We start from the raw sequence: 18,932 nt of genomic DNA on the forward strand, positions 1-18,932 counted from the left end.
CTCGCTTTTAGTTTGGCGTCAAACATGTTCTAGAATTTTCAACGATCTTGGAATCTTAACCTCAAAACTAGAGTCTAAAATTTAGGTGGTTTGCATGAAATTAAGCTGCAAATTCGGATATTTCTCTCTTGGAAGTTAAGCTTAAACCAACCTTTATTGTTTTGATCAGTTTTTTCCTTTAGTTTTCATTGATATATAGAGATTATATGAGCCAAAGTGCCAAATTGGAGAAGAAAGGATGAGACCTTTAGAGAAGAATAAGTAACAATAATATCATTAATAGAAACTAAAGCAAATCAATTTCATCATTTCTCCCTCAGTTGTTCCTTACACAGTTACACGAAACTCAGCTTTCGGTTCTTCTCCCACATACTTAAATTTAGTTTTATCATCTTATTCGAATGCGTTAAATATATGTTGCAATTAAGATCCCGTGATGAATATCACCTTAAGTGAATGATCATTATCATCAAAATCGTGCAGAACAAGACTGACAATAATGTTCTGCATATACTAATATACATACATTAGTAATAGCATCCAATTTCAACGAGGATATATGAATATGCTAGCTAGTGGCTTATATATGTGTTCTCTTACATTAATGTGAAGAAGCTCATGAACAACAATAGTCCTGTAGCAAAACTCAATGCAACCAAATCCGTAGCACTACTTTCTATCTGTATCGGAAATAAACAATCTCCTTTTGAAGGATCTTCTGTAACTTTTGTTCCCATCCCATTAAAATTGCACGCAATCACGCTTTGGTCTCTCAATTGGAAAAATGAGTTGAAAGCGTAAGAGATTTGCTCACTCGGTTCAAGCCAACTGCATGAGCTTCCATTTTTAATGCTTGTGCAATCTGCATTTGAGCAAGCATAGTCCTTTTCTTTCATTGCCTTACTCAAGTTTTTCACATCGCTGTTTAACACGCACCATTGCTTGTCCAGCATTTCTACCCCCTTCACCGGCTTGAGCATTTGGTTTTGCCCCTTTCCGCTAAGGTCCATCGGAAACTTAGGCTGCCCGTCGTAACGAAAGATGCCCCAATGGCGCTCAAAGTCTCCTGGAGCAATACTTTTGCTGTTCTCATCAAAAAGACTAAAGAGGTACACTTCTACACTTCCCTTCCGAAGAGGGCTTCCTTCCCCTTTTGCTAGTTTCTTGAAAAGGCCGTCGTAAAACTTCTGTGCCAATTTGACGTTGGCATCCTTGTCACCATCCGTAGGCCATCCGACTTCTCCGATTACAATTTCCAAGTCCTGGTAACCTTCTTTTTTCAGGGCATAGTGACATGTATCCAGATTTGCATCAAACACATTTTTGTATTGGATATTGTTGTCTTGAACCCCCTTGCCATTTTCATCAAAGAAAGCAAATTCCCTGGGAAAATCACTGTTGAGGGCCAAACTAAGGAAAGGGTATATGTTTACAAGAAATGGTGACTTCGCTTGCTTGAGGAAACCTAGAATCTGCACCATACTATCCCTAATGTTTTCTCGGAATTGAGCATCTGATGGCTTGTCTGATTTGGATTCATATACATCCGCATTGAAGGGAGTGGTGACTTTGATTTTCGAACCAACATCGGAGCTATGTTCATACAGGGCCTTCTGAATGTTTTTCATAGCGGGATGAGTAGTCTTAACATAACTCCCATTGTAACTTGTTAAGAATGGCTCGTTTCCAACAGCCACATATCTGTAAATCAAGTTGAAATAACATGGAAAAATTTAGACTAGCAAAGATTTCTCCAGAATGATAGTCAAAATTTGGGAACATGAAAATTAGAATAGATTAATATATATGCCATATATTCAACCAATTAAACTCATACTTGATAGCAACGCCCCCATCATACAAATAGCTGGTAACATTTTCTTTCACCCAGTCTTTGGCACTTCCATAATCACTAGCAAGTTTTGACAACTTATCATTGGGGATTCCGACCATAACCTCAAGGCCTGAACCAGCCAACGCGTCCATTATCGATGGCTCTGCGTCGAAAAGCTTCACTTTCTTGAACCCATTTTCCTTGAGCATTGCAACAACTTTTTTAGCAGGCAAAGGGTGTGTAGTCATTTCACCCCAATTTACACCATAACCTTGTGCAATGTCGATGGAGACTAACATCATCGACAAGAGCCACATAAGAACTGCGGCTCGAGCCATGATATGGGGAAGAAACTGATCGAAAACAACGGTGGTTAGTCTTATATTGGCTAGGGCTAAGGGCAAATGTACGTATGGAAATTGGATAGGGGGTTAGGGAGATCATTTATTACTTGAGGTAGAAGGAAGAGTTTAATAGAGATTGGATGGCGGCAATGGAGATGGGCTCCTGGCCGCAATTAGAAAAACGAATCAACCAATTTTCTAAATTAAACTGAAGTTTAAGGTGTAAATATCTTCTTTGTGAAACAAGCTATGGTGTTAATTTTTCTCAGATTGACTTATTTGTTCCTCTTTCTAATTCTGGCTCATACATCTTTCCTAGGATATCTAGCTAGCTTTAGAATTGAAAGCCTTGAATTCAGGGTCTACTACAATTTAGATGATCGTATATATTAGTTGCAGATTTAGATATTTTGGTGCCTTTCACAGAACTTCTAGGACATGAATATCTCACAGAAATTACATCATTAGTCCCCGTATATATGATTCCAAGGATCGATATGTATTGGCCAGCCTTTTGAACTACAAATACAGGATTATAACCATGTATGACAAGTGTTTCTGTGAATGTACAAATTGGGTCATTGACTCATTAACCTTCATGATCTTGAAGTTTCAAATGCTTGATTGGTTTAGGACTTTAGGGTCTTCTGTTGTCACTTTTATGGTTATGTGCCTCAAATGACCTATAATAATTTTTAAATTAAAGCTGTTTTCTATAAATTTTATTTACCAATTACCATACAGTACATCTAAATCCCAACACTCATTTTAATAATTACATACCTTTACTGTTATTTACTGATTTATAAACTAGCAACGGTGGTTAAAATTGAATATGGGGTAAAATAATCGGGTTTGGTTTGTTTTAATTTTGTTTTGTTTTCTTGTGTTCTTTTATAGTTTCCTTTTATAATAAATGAATAATGAGAATATTACCATTTAAATAAGAGGAAGAATGTGTCTTTTTTGACCCTGTATGTAACAAAAAAAAAAGCAGACTATATGGAGGATATCAAACTGGTGCATATATTTAGAAAATTGAATATGACTACAGATGTTCTAGCCAAAGTCAGTATTCGTCATGATTTGGGCACGATCTACTTTGGTGAGCCTCTTAAACATGCTGTTCAATGTGTCCTTGATAATTTATGTGCCGCTATTAGCCAAATCGTCTTATGAGTATTAGTTTTTCTACTTTTTCTTGTTTAGGTCTTTTTTGACCGTCTGTAACCCAAAAAAAAAAAGTAAGAAGAAGAATAACATAGGACAAGATAGGAGGGGATTGAAATTGAAAGGGCTATAATTGGTATTTATTTTGTCATAGCCTTTGCCGGCTCTTGCTTCTTCCTATCCTACTCTGTCTATCTCTCCTGTTTTTGCGCAGTCCTAGTAGTTTGGAGGTAAAGATCGAACCTTTATTCACTTTTCCCAAGTGCAATGTTGTTAGCAATCTCAAACAGTTTCATGCTTTGTTTTTCGGACAGGTGCTTATTGGGCCGCAAATGGGTCCTCTCACTCTGGCACTCAATTCCGATAGCTTCCCCGCCGCTGCTTCTCCTTCTTCTTCAGGTAAAACCCATTCCCATTCTCTCTGAAGTGTTCAAATTTCTTAAAACCCATCATGCATTGTGGTAAAGATTGGATTTTTATTTGTCTTAGAATTAGGGATATTCATTTTTGTTTTCGGGTTTTTGTGTAAACTGAGGTCTGAGGGGAGCAAATGCAATAGTTGGTGTGGTCTATTTTAGCGTTTAGTCAGTTGAGTGGAGTTTATTTGGTTTACTAGAGAGGAGTTAGAGTTGTTTGGCTTTTGGATATTTAAATGATGGTGTGGATAGAGTTGGTATGCTATTGGTTTTATGATTGAAGAGGTGATGTGGTTTTGCAGATGCTTCTAGCAAGAAGTTTCTGAATGTTCCTATGGTAAAGCGGAAGGCTTTTGCATCGGTGAGCATGCAAGAAGATAAGCCCTTTGATTTCTTACGAACTTTATTTGGTATGTATATACTTTTGCAATTGAAGTTAAATATGTATCCAATGCTAGGTTGCAGTTCACTATGCATCATTGTTAGAAAGTTTGATTTTCTTGAGTCAGGTTGTAAGAAGGCTGCTGGTTTATAAAGATTTGAAAATTTGCAAGTATCCTTCATATATTCTAAAGACGTCAAGTTGTAAGATATTAAGTCACAAAACTGTATATGTTCCTACTTCAGTCGAGATTTAGCTTCTCTGGTGAATTTTGCAGAGGGTGTTATAGCAGGAGGTACAGCTGGTGTTGTTGTTGAAACAGCTTTATATCCCATTGATACTGTAAAGACAAGATTGCAGGCAGGTTAACTATGCAGATAAATTGAACTTATATACATAATATCTCTCTCTCTCTCTCTCTCTCTCTCTCTCTCTCTCTCTCTCTCTCTCTCTCATATGATATATTACAGTGGCTCAGGAAATCAGTAATCTAGAATACTCCGTCATTCTAATTCTTTTTTATTTCTTTTTTCAGTCATGAGTCATGACCACTTGGTGTAGTTTTGAACTTTTTTTTGAAAAAAAAAATCATCTTTCCAATTGTTGAATGCAGGCTGCTCGTGGTGGTGGGAAAATAGTCTTGAAAGGACTTTATTCGGGACTGGCCGGAAATCTTGCTGGTGTATTACCGTATGTACCTTCTGAATACTTGATTCAATTTTAAGTAGAAGTCTAGGTCACCATATTTAACAGAATGACACAGACAAGGCTTGTTGAGAATCTGTCCTGAAATGACTCATTGTGTGTTTTTGATAAGTGATACTGTGATACTAGTTTTTTTGGTAGTCAAAACTATCTAGAACAAGTAGCTCCTTGGTCTCGAGTTGGGCATTCTCAGTATATGGTCTCATTAATTTTTTATTATAAAATTGTGTGTTGTTTGAATTTCAAATTCTCTTTAGACTTGAGTGGGTGTTAACAATTTATACCAGCTACTACAGCTTGCTATTAGTTTCAGAAATTGCCCTCTTTTTATTTTATTTTATTGTACTTTTTATTTTTATTTTCTTGGTTCAGTATTTTTGGAGATCTCTTAGTTCATTCAGTTTAGTATTTCTTTTACCACCTTGGTTTGCTCTCATGTGGTCCGGGTTCGAAACCCTCTAACATTACCTACCTAGCTATTTTCTAGAGTTTCATGCCACCTGAAGTTTGTTGGGTTTGGCAAGAGCCCCCAGTTTCGAGCCTGGTTCTGCGAAGCATGTTTGCGGGATTTGGTAGCAAAGAAGGATAAGAGTGTTTACATGATTCTCACTTGTTTGATTACGTGTAAAGGAATTTAATTTATCTTTGAGAAATGATAATTACTCCTTTGTATGCAGGGCTTCTGCAATTTTTGTTGGAGTTTATGAACCTACAAAGCAAAAATTGTTAAAGATGTTTCCTGAAAATTTAAGCGCTTTAGCTCATTTTGTAAGTGAATCTTGTCTCTGACTTTCTTTATTAGACATAATGTCTTTTCTATATGTATATGAGGATTGAGTGGTCTATGAGGTTTACCGAGCTTGTTGTTTGAATTTAAAGGTGTTTGACAGCAAAAACAGTGATGCTGTCAGCCTCATAATGCCTGTTCGTCTATTTTAATGCATGCTTCCTGGGATCATTTTTCTTGTACAGTTTACTATATAGGAAAAAAAAAGGTTTATCGGCTATTTTAATTAAATCATTTTGTTTTTTTTGTCTTCAGTGGAAATCACATTAGTTAATTGACTCTTAAGCTGAACATTTGGCATTATTAAATCTTTCTAAATCAACTTTGTTTTCCAAACTTCATGTAGACTGCGGGGGCTTGTGGAGGAATTGCTGCTTCACTCATTCGAGTTCCAACAGAGGTAGAGTAAATTATGGTACTCACTCCATACCCAAATTTGCTTGACCTCATGATCTATTTTTCTCTTTATAACTTTTAGGTCGTAAAGCAAAGGATGCAAACGGGGCAATTCACATCCGCCTCTGCTGCTGTTCGCCTTATTGCTGCTAAGGAGGGATTCAAGGGACTCTATGCAGTAGGTGTTTTCACTCAAAATACAAACCATAATACTAGTTATTGCTTTGTTCACCTCTTTCCTTAATATAAAGATACAAATTACTTCTTTGTTGTGTTACATAAGTTATTGTCAATATATCTTCTCCAAAAAAAGAAGTTATTGTCAATATAATAACTTTCTTTATCCTTTTTGAGATGCTAGGGATACGGATCATTTTTACTGCGAGATTTGCCGTTTGATGCAATTCAATTTTGTCTATATGAGCAACTTCGAATAGGTTACAAAGTGGCGGTAAAGCTCCTCATTTTTGCTATTATATGCTTGCAGATATAATGTATAATAATGTCTGGATTTATAGCAGTGATACGTGAACTTTTAAAATCTAGGATCTGTGGCACCATTGTGATTAACCATGTTCTGAGGGATAAAATCTAGGATCTGTTTCTTTTAAATACGAAAAATTCCTTTTGGTTGAACCCTTAACCAAAATGTTAGGATATGTAGGTCAGTGGTCACTTTCTCTTTTTTAGTTCACTTTGGATCCTTATAAAATAATCTATATACAAAAAAGTATTCTGTGCAGTTATTTTCATGACGTTGTTCTACATGTGTTATTTGATTATATCACGTCTAGAACTCTGTTTAGATTTTTATGAATTAAAGGATGAGTCAGAAATGGAGAGATACTGAAGAACACAAAGAACACTTGCTTGTTTACTTCCCAAAGTGGAATTCCTAAAACTCTAAAAATTCTCTGCCCGTTCAACTTCCCCATCAAAATACCAATGGGAGAATAACAAATGTTAGGCTATCTTCTAAACCAAATTCACAAGTGATAGCCCAACCGTGAGTGATAATCAAGTCATATATCACGAAATCTTAACTTATATAACAAATATTCTGCATGTGAGTGAGCCAACATGTCTCTTGAATGCTTCTTTAAGATACGAATGCAATGTCTTTATAAGTTTGTACGTGTTAGACTTATGTGTATTGCATTTTCAGTTTCTTTATCTTGATATCTATTATTAACTTTGTGATCTTCTCTATTTATCAGGCAAAGAGAGAGCTCAATGATCCTGAGAATGCTATAATTGGAGCTTTTGCGGGTAACTACCATTTGACTCTTCCGTTTCATAGGAAATCGGTGATCATATTATTCTACTTTAAGTCTTTTCAACTCTAGCTCTTTTGAGAATGGTTGTGGGATCTTTTTTAACATGCATTATGGTAATCCAGTGCGTACCTTTGTTTTTTTCTTTTCTGAGTGCAACTGATAAGTAGAGTGAACTTGGCCTCAGGAAAAGATTCCACATTAGTCCTTGCCATCTTACCTTACCTACAGGGAACCGATTAATGTTTCCAAACAATATTAGGCTATTATGCTATAATCCATGCATGCCTACCTAGAATGCATCCATGGACTATGACTCAGTCGGTAATAGTTATACATCAGATACTAATGTTAATAATAGCTGGTATTATCCTTAGCAAATGAGAAACTCAGAGTCCACAACTTCATATGTATGGAGATGCTCATGACACATCAATGATTGATGCAATACCCAAAGGGTGATGTCTCTAATGGGGTCTCTTGTAATAGCTTATATACATAGACCGACTTAACACAACTGTCAATTTGGATCTCCCCAAAACCAGAGTCCCATACAGAAAAAATAAGGGTGCCATGGTTATTTTTTCTTACTTGTTGGGCCTGACAACTTAAGCTTCTTCTGCCTTGAGTACTGCTCAGCCTACATGGGGTGATAGTAAAATGCCTACTACTGTTTTTTAAAACATGAGATACTCTGATATGAGTTTTTACTATTCGGTGTGGATGCCTACTACTCCTCATGCTCCTATTGACTTGTGTAGCTCCAGGAAAGAGTCGGCATATATACAGTATTCGGTGTACAATCAAATAATTTCTACATAAATTATAATAAAAGTACTATGTAGTATCATACTATCTCTGTGCACTTAATGTGGGCACCATAGGATAATAAGATAACAATGATGCATTTTAATTCTTGTGTATTTGAGATAAATATGATAGGTTATGGTGAAAAAAGATACTTTAAGTCTAGAACGAGTTCCTGTCTGTTTGATTGTCTTCATACAAGAGTATTGTTCATTGTCTTTTACTACGCATAGAGTTAAATTCATTATCCATCTGTTGACCTAAATTAATTCTGATACATTTAATTTTAAACTCTTGTAGGTGCATTAACTGGAGCTATAACCACTCCTCTTGATGTGATTAAAACTAGACTAATGGTACAGGTAAGGTCATCTGCTGTTCTGCATGAGGATCTGTCTGGAAATGCTAGTTCCATATAGTATTTATTGTAACAGTCCCATATTATCTTGTGATATCATACATATGAGGGGCTGTATATTTTGGGCCATATTAAAGTTGATAACTAACAACACTGTGCCTGTTTGCTCTCTGTTTTTTTTTTCACAAGGGATCTGCCAACCAGTACAAAGGAATTGTTGACTGTGTTCAGACTATTGTGAGGGAAGAAGGACCTCCAGCTCTTTTAAAGGTATGTATTGAGCATCTTTTATATCCCTTGTCATATTAAATATGATTGCCATGTGTCTCATTTGCTGTCCTTAATAAAGCTATTTAATTATGCAAAATTTTATCTTCTAGTTATTGAGTTTTTTTTTTCCTTCCATCCTTGTAACTTATGTTTCTTGTGGAAGTGAAATTGATTATTGAGTCTCATGCCTTGTTCTTCGGTATGCTGACTTGACTTACTGGGGAGTACAATATGTACCTCAGATAACCCGGCTTCATGTAGTGCCTAGTTGTCAGAGAAATATAACCTCTTTGCTTGCCAGAAAGTGGGGAACTGTATTGGGAACGGTGTGATATGATAGTATCTTGGGAGGTAGAGTAAATGTAAATATTACCTTTGAGGGAACTAGGTGTGAGGACTGAGGAGGTGGGATTATTTAGGATAGGGTTCTGAGATTCTTTTGGACTCTGTCAGAATTTAGAAAGTGCAGATCCATTAACTCACTCTCACCCGTCTAGTTGCCCAAGGAGCTTTCAGATGGGCATTTTGTTTCATGGTACTATTTCTTTATCACTCAAAATTGTTTAAAAACACCAGACTTGTTTATTTCACTTTTATCCATTGCTTTATCTTTCCAAGTATGGTTCAAATATCCAAGCATGAATACAGACTTGTGTTAATTTTAGAAAAGAAAAGGAACAAAGGAAACTAGTAGTTGTGTGTTGGTATAGTCGTATAGATATGCCTGGACTAACATCATTTGCTTCCTCTTTGTATGAAATCATTACAAATCAAGAAGTTCTCTCATGTTATTTTACGTATTTAATTTATGGTCCCTTTTGAGTCATTATGAATCATGGCATGATTGTGGATGAAGGCAATCTGATTGCTGCAAGTTTTGTTTACATATATTCTTCAGGGTATTGGGCCAAGAGTGCTATGGATAGGGATTGGTGGTTCAATCTTTTTTGGTGTTCTCGAGAGAACAAAGCTCTTACTTGCTCAAAGACGACCAATCGTTGGGGAAGACAAGAAGCAGGATTAACATTTTCATATGGATTATCCCGTGTTCTCCAATTTTTTGGTGTAAAAGGTTCGCGGGGCATTGAAATTGCTTGAGTGAGCTTTGATAATGTCATTAGTTTGTACCAGGAAGTAAATCTCACTTTAGGCTATGGTCGAACACAGTTTTGACATTGTTATATAAATTTCCTTTTCACCTGTTCTTTTCATTGCATTATGTATTTATATATTAATGCGTTGTTACACCATCAATAAGTTGCTTTGATCAATGAACTCAGAATCGGATTTCTTACATTTCAAACCTTTGCTGCCATAGAGGCACTACTATTTAGGACAGAACTGAAGATGCAAGTCCACTAATTTCCATAGAACAATTAAGATTTCTTATCTTAACAAAATATATTTGTCAGTGACTGGACGTCAAATTATCTAAGAGAGATAGCATCATCGGGTATAAAAAAAAAACACATTGTAGCTTAATTAAAACACATTCTTACTTTATTTATATTTATTGAAAGGGCACACATTCTCAAATTAACAAACAGCTTCTTATTGCAAACCAATTTCCTACAAACACCCTAAACAGAAATCATAAAAAATAATAAACAAAAAGCCAAAAACTAAGAAACCATATCTTCGAAAGATGGAAGAACAACAAAACTAAAAATCTATGTCGCGTTCATCAGGGCGAGGACTTCGGACTCGTTGGGGAGTGCAGGAATGGCTCCCTTCTTCGTAGTCGTAATTGCTCCACATGCGTTTGCGAACTTGAGTACTTCCCTCAACCTCTGCTCATCTTCAAGAACAGATTGGTCATCAACAATCTTTGCAAGCAGAGCACCCACAAATGAATCACCAGCACCAGTAGTATCCACCGCAGTTACTTGGAAAGCTTCCACGGATCCACGGAAGTTCTTCGTGTAGTATCTGCAACCCTTTTCACCAAGAGTGACAAGGAGGAGCTTCAAGTTAGAGTGCCAGAGACTCAATGCAGATTCATCATCAATGTTAGGGTTTCCTGTGAGGAACTGAAGCTCAACATCACTGACTTTGATCACTTCCGCCTTGTCCCATATACTCATGATTTGTTCTCGTGCCTCCTCAGGTGAGGGCCACAGTGGCAGCCGGAGATTAGGGTCGTAGGACAACAAGGTACCTGCTTCTTTGGCAACCTCCATTGCTTTTAGATGAGCCGACCTGCATGGCTCCACGATCAAGCTTATTGATCCGTAGTGGAACACTTTGGCTGATCTAATCAGCTCCAGATTGAGCTCTTCGGGATTGAGCAGCATGTCTGCGCTGGGGTTCCGGTAGAACATGAACTCGCGCTCACCGTCGGCGCGTAGGGTCACAAAGGCCAAAGCAGTGCGTGCACCTTGGTCGAACAAGATGCCTTCTCCGGACACGTTGTTCTCCTTTAAGATTCCGGCCAGCATATGCCCAAACTCATCGTCACCGAGCTTCCCGATGAAGGAGGCCTTGCCGCCGAGCCGAGAGACAGCAATTGCCACGTTGGCTGGGGCGCCACCGGGAGCTTTCAAGAACCCTGGAGCTTCCGCCAGCGAAACACCTGAAACTGTGGGGACGAAGTCAATCAGCATCTCCCCGAAACTGACAATCAGACCCTTGTCATTAGCCATGATCAACAACTGAGAAACAGAGAGAAAGAGAATAGAGGAGAGGGTTAACAGAAGAAGAGATTTGGTGGGTATGGTAGAGGAGGGAAGGCTATGCATGTATTTATAGAGACCAGAAAGAAACAGATCGTGAGGAAGAAACCCAATCGGATTGGCTAACCCTACTGCTCATTGAAAACTAATTCGTATTTCATTCAATTTACAATTTGTTTCGCCAATCCTAATTCTCGATGAAAACTAATACATCGAGTGATTAACTGGATCTATAACCTATAGCAACATATATGCAAACATATCATTATAACTGGAGAAAATTGTAACTCGAGCTATGATAGTTTCAAAACTTCCATATGACCGATGTAGTTCACTTCAAATTATAATACACATTAATAATGCGTTTGGTGCAGCTTATAAGTTACTTTACTTATAAGCCAAAGTGAAATCGGTGTTTGGTAAGGACATGAAAAGTGACTTAACTTAAAAGCCATAGATGTTTTTAGCGGATAAGCAGAAGTCAGTACTACTTTCATTTTAGAAATAAGCATAAGTCGAAAAACACGGAGCTTTCGACCCGAATTAATGATATTTTTGTAATTACATTGGGTACCCTCATGGAGATCAAAAAAAATTACAACCCAACCTCTCCTCCTTCTGAAGTCTTCTTCTCACTTCTTCGTCGACTCTCTCTGCGCGTTGTTCCTCTATTGCCTCGCCTCCTCTTCTATGTTGCCTTTGGCCTACTTAAGTTCGGTAATCAACAATTCTGATTTCATGGGATTGATTTTTTTACTTTATTCAGTTTCATTTTTCTTTGATTTTCATGATCATTCCAGATCAGTTTTGCTGTGGGTTTAAAGGATATAAGTGGTAGAGATTGTGATTTTATATAATATAGGATGTGTGATCTACATGTCGTAGATTATCATTCCAAATAGGGATGGTGTAGATTGTATTGGAATCTTTGTGAATCGAACTTGGCTTTTGTTTGGGTTCTAGTGTTTCTTTTAGGTTCTTGTGAATTCATATGTTCTAGTTATGCTCAAGTCTGGAAGTTCAATTGATACGAGGAAATATTGGATGAGAAGCATTTCTGGGGTTTTGTTTTTTCTTGTAAGGATTGAAAACGAAATGTTGATGAGTAGCATGAATGAGATGTAAGCTATACCATATGTATCTGGTGATTGAACTTAGTTGGTACCTGGGAATTTGGGATCTGTTCTATTTGTGGTTTGATAGGTTTCTGAGCAACCTATATACATATGCTCTGATGGATGAATTCAGTTTAATTTCAGCGCAGATCTTTATTAATATTTTCTAAGCCTAAATTTTCATTTCCTGCTGTGGCCGCTACTTTTCTGAAATCAGGAATATATATATATATATATATTGCCTTTATCTATATTTGGATCATACCACTGTTAATATACTAGTTTTATTCTGAATCTGTAGTTGAAGTTTCACTTACAGTTCGGTTGTGGATAAATTTTGCAGTGGGTTATTGTTCCTTCTATGGGAAGAAGGAGGACCCGGAGCCAGGACTCTGCAGGAGGACTGATGGCAAGAAATGGAGGTGCTCAAAGGATGCATACCCCGACTCAAAATACTTTGAGCGCCACATGCACCGTGACCGCAACCGTTCAAGAAAGCATGTGGAATCACAAACAATGACACAATCATCATCCACTGTGACATCATTGACTGTTGCTGGAACCAGCAGTGGAACAGGGAGCTTTTAGACCCTTCCATTGAGTTCCTTTGGGGATATCCAAGGTGCCAGTTCTGGAACCAATTAGTCTCATTATCAAATAGACACCATTCCCTTTGGAATCCCAAACAAAGATTATAGGTATTTTCATACGTGCAAGAAAATGTTATAGTTATTGCAATTTATTCAATTATTTTGCTTGACCTGGTTGTGTGAAAAAGTATTGCCTATAATAGAAATGCAAGTTTGAATCCTCAAAAAATCAAAACACAAGTCTTGCAGCTTGTTAATTTACTTTTAGTTTACTCAGTTTAAATTTGGTTGTATTGGAACCTGAGCAGTATGAAACACCAAGTTTTGTCGAGTATAAGCCTGTGAAATGAAAATAGGGTGCTAACTTTCTCGATGTTCTTGTACATATTTCTGCTGATAGAACTTTTTTTTGTGATTAAATAGATACATGTAACACTAATATCCACACAATTTCATTTTTGAGCACAAGTAAGACTGTATAAACCCAATATCCATATGGCAGAAATCCTAATCGCCACACCATTTGAATGATATTGGCCCATGTAACACCAAGTGATGACGGTTATAACAACTATGACAATTATTCGGATTTTTAGAACTTAATAGGTGCTGCCTTTTTCCTGTGATCGTTTGATAGAACTTGATATGTGTTCCCTTTTCCTTTGATTGTTTCTGCTGTTAATGTCAACCAGTTACCAGTTCTCAATTTATGTATTTAATGCAATTATAGATTACACACAGCAGTATGCAGTGATTTGATTGTATGTTTAATAAAAGTCTAATGAGATATCATTTGTAACAAGTCAGAGTTAGGAAAAAGCTATTAGTTTTGTTGCCAAACAAATTTTTATCCGGCATGAGTCTTATTTTAGGAGATCAATGTGAACAATAGCAACACTGAGAATAATTTGAAGGTAGTGTATTACATATTGCTTTGCATTTGGATGCAAAAGTTTAGTACTTTATATTTGAGTTCTTAAAGTAGCTGAAGGTATATAGAAATCTGTTTGAGTAATTTGAAATTCTATTGGGACGAATTTGGAAGCACTCCTGTTGATCTTAAACATGAAATGTACTAGTAGTTGCTGCAAGAAAATTAAGAGATAGTGGACAACTTGCAGTCATTCATTGAGAAATCCTAAACCCTTAAATGAATCCGGTTTTTGTGATATGCCATTACAATTCGGTGGCTTATGAAGTATGAAGTTTCCTATGCTTGTGTCCTTGTTTCCTAAACCATTACAATTTATCGATATGCATTTTAACATTGTTTGCTTCTTTGGTTGATTTGAAACGGTGCTTGTTTGGGAGGTTTGTATAGTACTTTCTGGATGGAGAAATATGTAATCAAGAGTTTGTTTTGTTATATCTGATGTTTAAGTAGGGACCTTTCTAATATAGGTTGAATCAAAAGCGAATCAGTGCTAGCTATGTTGTTTATGTGATTATTAAAATTGTACTTTGTTACACATAATTTAAAGAATTTATGTATTAACTATTCAACACCAATTGAAGCAGGCATCAGATGCAAACAATGACTACAAGAGTTTGGGGATAATGCACTAATTGCTTATGGTAATTTTGTTAGAAGTATATCGCAATGTGAACGTCCTGGCCAGAAAGCTAGTAAAGTGAAGAGTTGTGTTCCTATCATGGTTGTGTTCGGAAAAGATACCATGTTTGGGTAAAATCTATTAAAATCCAAATAAATCATGCTAAAAGAATACAGTAGAATCTATATAGAATTAAAACAATCCATGGAGTCTATACATTCTATAAGAATTCATGGATTATTATAAGTTTGACAGAATCATTTAAAATCTAGATTGAATATACCCTCATACTTCATGACAGATGCAAGGTAAAGAATTGTCAACAAAATACAAAATGAAAAGTTCATTGTTACGGAGAATTTATTGTTGCTGACTTGCTATTAAAAATCTCTATGAATTCATGGTCATTAACTTGATACATGAATCATTGGATATACTAATTAAGCATCAGTTTTAACGTATCAAGAGGAATTATATGAAACTAGAGGAGATAGCTATGAGGTTAAAAAAAGAAAGAAAAAAAGACTTGGAAATCATTTGGTGTCCAAATTTGTCATTACACACACAAAACATAAGCCAGTTTAAGTTTATCAAACATTCTGCACAACTTATGCTACTAAAAGTAACTTATAAAAAATCAATTTACTAAACAGTCAATTACTTTACTTATCAGCAACTTATTCTCAAAAATAAGTATAAGTCAGTTTTCTTATAAATCACCGTTTTTCATCATCGGCAGCTCCTTAATTGGTTGATCATTGATGTATCCTCCTCGTCCGTATCCACATCAAAGTCGACTGTAATTTTCACCTCACGTGTGAACTTGGACTCCTTGGCTTTTAATTGCCTTCTGCAACTCCTGCTTAGCTTGGGACAATCGGCAATCTTCAATTCTCGCAACTCAGTGAGGCAATGCATCCCATGCGGCAAACCCACCAAATTGGAACAATCTTCAATCGCCAGATGCTCGAGGAATGTGTATTTTTGCAATTCCGAAAGTTCATTTAGATTATTACACCTCTCGATTGCTATGCTCTGCATAACATTTGAAGAATCCTCAAGCCAAGGAGGCAAGGCAGCCAAATCTGAATCAAAGATCCCAAATGATCTGAGACCTTGAGGGCCTTCTGTGTTTTTCATCAAATCAAGCTTTACACAATCGCTGATAAATAAAGTATCCAAAGCGGTCAAGAGGTTCAAATCTGGCGACAATGATTCTAAATTTTCACAGGATGAAATCCACAATTGACGAAGGTTAGAGAGGAATTGGATCTCTTCGCCCAAAGATGTAAGATTGACACATCTATGAAAATAGAGAAATTGGAGAAAAGTGAGGTGCCTGATTCCTTTGGGCAAATAGCTTCGGAGGTTGATAAGGTTCCCAATGCCTTCGGGTATCTCCTCAAGTGCTGTACAGCCGTCAAGGTTCAACAACTCCAAATTCAGCAACTTGCAAATGGAATTTGGAAGCCTTCGTATCTTATTATTGCTATTCAAGTTCAGAAACTTGAAATGAAACAAACTACCAATGGAATCTGGTAGCTCCTCAAGAGGCGACCCACTGAGATCTAGCACCCGCATATATTTAAATTTTGAGATGCATGTCTTCACAAAATGTTGATTTATCTCAGCATCTTCATCAGGAAATAGAAATGTTCGCAATTTGGTTGACTTGAGCATGAAACAGGCACTTGTGAGTTGTGGCTGTACTCCAAGTAGGTCTTTTTTGGATAGCGACACAGTCGAACCATTTCAAAAGCACTAGAGAGTCTAAAATTGACTATGGAGTACTCTATTTTAGGGGTGGCACTTAAGACCGAAAAACCGAAAATCGAATCGGAAAAATCGGACCGAAATCGAAAAAAACTGAACCGAATTGAATTAATCGGTTTGATTTCAGTTTGGGCACATAACAAACTGAACCGAACTGAAAAACCGAACTATTTATAAAACAATGTCGTTTTACGTTTATCTTACCGAATATTTGATTTGATTAATGTGATTTTAGGTTTATATTATATATAATTATATGTTTCTCTTTTGTAGTGTTATATATGTATATATAATCACCTATGTTTATATGTATGCCCATATATGTATGTTTCAAATAAGTTTGCTAAAGCAAACATATATATATATATATATATATATATATATATACAAGCGGATGTGTAATTACTAAATCCGCCTTAATATGAAGCAACTATATGAAGGAAACTTCTCGAGATCGATCGACACTAGTCGATATGATATATATATATATATATATATATATATATATATAGTGACCTTGTAAAAATTGCATCCAATTCGGATCTCGTTTAACCGTCGGAATTTCCGGTAAACCGAAAACAATACTAATATGTCATAAGAGAAGACACATTACCAAAATACGAACACCAAAAGTCGTTTGTATATCTGAAATCACCTAATTTTTGTCACCAATTGTATGCGGTCGCACCAAAGAAACCCATTTGGCAAAGCCCCGGTCAATGGGGATTTTAATATGTCAAAACGCCTCTTTTTTAGTTGACCGTTGGTACGAACGGTCAAATCATGTCCAAAATGGACGAAATTTTTACGGGGTCCCTAAACATATATACATATCACATCTACTGGTGTCGATCGACCATATTTCAAATTGGAGTTGTCGATCGCCGAAGTGTTCACTAATGTATCATAACCTTTATATTAGGGTTATAATAAAACTATCACATTATGAAAGCGACTATATGAAGGAAACTTCTCGGAATTGATCGACACCATCCGATGTGATCAATATATATATTTAGTGATCATTTTAAAATTTCATCCAATTCGGACCTCGTTTGACCGTCGGAATTTCTGGTAAACCAAAAACAACACTAATATACCCTAAGGGAGGACCCATTACCAAGATGTGAATGAGAAAAGTTGTTTACATATTTGAAATCACATAATTTTTGGCATCGATCGTGCGTGGTCGAAACAAGGAAACTCATTTGGCAATACCCCGGTCAATGGGGGTTTTATTATGTGAAAACACATGTTTTTTGGTTGACCGTTGGTACGGACGGTCAAACCATGTTCAAAACGGATGAAATTTTTACGGGTTCCCTAAATATATATACCGATCACATCTACTGGTGTCGATTGACCATATTTCAAACTTGAGTTGTCGATCGCCGAAGTGTCCACTAATGTATCATAACCTTTATATTAGGGTTATAATAAAACTATCACATTATGAAGCGACTATATGAAGGAAACTTATCGAAATTGATCGACATCATCCGATGTGATCATTATATATATTTAGTAATTATTTTAAAATTTCATCCAATTCGGACCTCGTTTGACCGTCGGAATTTCCGGTAAACCAAAAACAACACTAATATACCCTAAGGGAGGACCCATTACCAAGATGCGAATGAGAAAAATTGTTTACATATTTGAAATCACATAATTTTTGTCATTGATCGTGCGTGGTCGAAACAAGGAAACTCATTTGACAAAGCCCTGGTCAATGAGGTTTTATTATGTGAAAACACCACCTTTTTAGTTAATTGTTGGTACGGATGGTCAAACTATGTTCAAAATGGATGCAATTTTTATATGGTCTCAAAATATATATGTCGATCACATCTATTGGCGTCGATCGACAATATTTTGAAACTAGAATTTTTTAAAAAAAAAAATTAAAAAAAACTGAAAAAAAACCGAATTAAACCGAACCGAACCGTTCGGTTCGGTTTTCAGTTTGACCTATTGGAGAACTGTGAACCAAACCGAAGTTAAATTTCAGTTCGGTTTCCGGTTTAAGCCCAAAACCGAACCGTTTAAACCGAATGCCACCCTTACTCTATTTGTGCCACTGAAATTGCTAAATCATGAACCAGATCATGTATTTTAAAAGTTACTATGGTTTTGGCATCTCTCTCGACTTGCAACAATGATCTAGAGGCAAGTTGCCTTATAAAATCTAAACCTATTTGTCCAAAATTTTCATTTTTTTTACTTGTTTTAAGATAGTCTCGTGCTATCCACAATGGGATCAATATGGCACTATTGAATTTAAAATCCTTTGGAAAAAGTGAACAAAATGCAAAACATGGTTTCAAGTATTGGGGTTAGGGGTGGCACTTTCGAATTGAAAAACCGTGAATTGAGCTGAAAAAACCGAGCCGAATCCAAAAAAAAAACTGAACTCAAAAAAACCGAACCGTAAAAAAAACCGTGAAAATCAAAACAGATCCGGTTCGGTTTCAGTTTGAAGTTCA

The 18,932-nt window shown here is 36.4% G+C and overlaps 4 protein-coding genes across 6 annotated transcripts; 1 reads left to right on the plus strand and 3 right to left on the minus strand.

Annotated features, from left to right (window-relative positions):
- Positions 1-596: 596 nt before the first annotated feature.
- On the minus strand, positions 597-2,172 carry LOC126797696 (glucan endo-1,3-beta-glucosidase 8-like). The gene is made up of 2 exons (XM_050524391.1): positions 1,838-2,172; positions 597-1,701 (listed from the first exon to the last, which is right to left on the minus strand). The coding sequence occupies exons 1-2, from the start codon at positions 2,170-2,172 to the stop codon at positions 597-599; spliced, it is 1,440 nt and encodes a 479-aa protein (XP_050380348.1).
- A 1,326-nt stretch (positions 2,173-3,498) lies between these two features.
- Positions 3,499-9,948, plus strand: LOC126803384 (S-adenosylmethionine carrier 1, chloroplastic/mitochondrial). 2 transcript variants are annotated; one of them, XM_050531225.1, is made up of 13 exons: positions 3,499-3,578; positions 3,663-3,747; positions 4,067-4,174; positions 4,424-4,506; positions 4,760-4,836; positions 5,529-5,619; positions 5,985-6,038; positions 6,117-6,212; positions 6,396-6,485; positions 7,252-7,303; positions 8,416-8,477; positions 8,663-8,743; positions 9,642-9,948. In XM_050531225.1, exons 2-13 carry the CDS (start codon positions 3,681-3,683, stop codon positions 9,765-9,767), a joined length of 987 nt encoding a protein of 328 aa, XP_050387182.1. In that variant the 5' UTR covers positions 3,499-3,578; positions 3,663-3,680; the 3' UTR covers positions 9,768-9,948. The 2 variants fall into 2 exon arrangements, with proteins under 2 accessions (XP_050387182.1, XP_050387226.1); XM_050531269.1 differs by lacking the exon at positions 3,499-3,578 and having other exon boundaries at positions 3,665-3,809.
- Positions 5,511-11,426, minus strand: LOC126803520 (probable fructokinase-4). Of its 2 annotated transcripts, XM_050531336.1 has the most exons (2): positions 10,441-11,404; positions 5,511-5,513 (listed from the first exon to the last, which is right to left on the minus strand). In XM_050531336.1, the coding sequence occupies exons 1-2, from the start codon at positions 11,383-11,385 to the stop codon at positions 5,511-5,513; spliced, it is 948 nt and encodes a 315-aa protein (XP_050387293.1). In that variant the 5' UTR covers positions 11,386-11,404. The 2 variants fall into 2 exon arrangements, with proteins under 2 accessions (XP_050387293.1, XP_050387342.1); XM_050531385.1 differs by lacking the exon at positions 5,511-5,513 and having other exon boundaries at positions 10,414-11,426.
- A 3,976-nt stretch (positions 11,427-15,402) lies between these two features.
- Positions 15,403-16,254, minus strand: LOC126802342 (disease resistance protein TAO1-like). The gene has a single exon (XM_050529964.1). The coding sequence runs from the start codon at positions 16,252-16,254 to the stop codon at positions 15,403-15,405; it is 852 nt and encodes a 283-aa protein (XP_050385921.1).
- Positions 16,255-18,932: the final 2,678 nt, after the last annotated feature.

This window comes from Argentina anserina, chromosome 1 (genome assembly GCF_933775445.1).
Source record: "Argentina anserina chromosome 1, drPotAnse1.1, whole genome shotgun sequence".
In the NCBI taxonomy this organism is placed as follows: Eukaryota; Viridiplantae; Streptophyta; class Magnoliopsida; order Rosales; family Rosaceae; genus Argentina; species Argentina anserina.

Excerpts from the sequence above, each read along its gene's own strand:
- LOC126797696 (XM_050524391.1), bottom strand. The coding sequence starts at position 2,172 with ATGGCTCGAGCCGCAGTTCTTATGTGGCTCTTGTCGATGATGTTAGTC. Across the intron at positions 1,702-1,837 it reads GATGGGGGCGTTGCTATCAA|ATATGTGGCTGTTGGAAACG; the intron begins GTATGAGTTTAA and ends CTTGATTTACAG.
- LOC126803384 (XM_050531225.1), top strand. The coding sequence starts at position 3,681 with ATGGGTCCTCTCACTCTGGCACTCAATTCCGATAGCTTCCCCGCCGCT. Across the intron at positions 7,304-8,415 it reads TATAATTGGAGCTTTTGCGG|GTGCATTAACTGGAGCTATA; the intron begins GTAACTACCATT and ends AAACTCTTGTAG. Across the intron at positions 8,744-9,641 it reads GACCTCCAGCTCTTTTAAAG|GGTATTGGGCCAAGAGTGCT; the intron begins GTATGTATTGAG and ends TATATTCTTCAG.
- LOC126803520 (XM_050531385.1), bottom strand. The coding sequence starts at position 11,385 with ATGGCTAATGACAAGGGTCTGATTGTCAGTTTCGGGGAGATGCTGATT.
- LOC126802342 (XM_050529964.1), bottom strand. The coding sequence starts at position 16,254 with ATGCGGGTGCTAGATCTCAGTGGGTCGCCTCTTGAGGAGCTACCAGAT.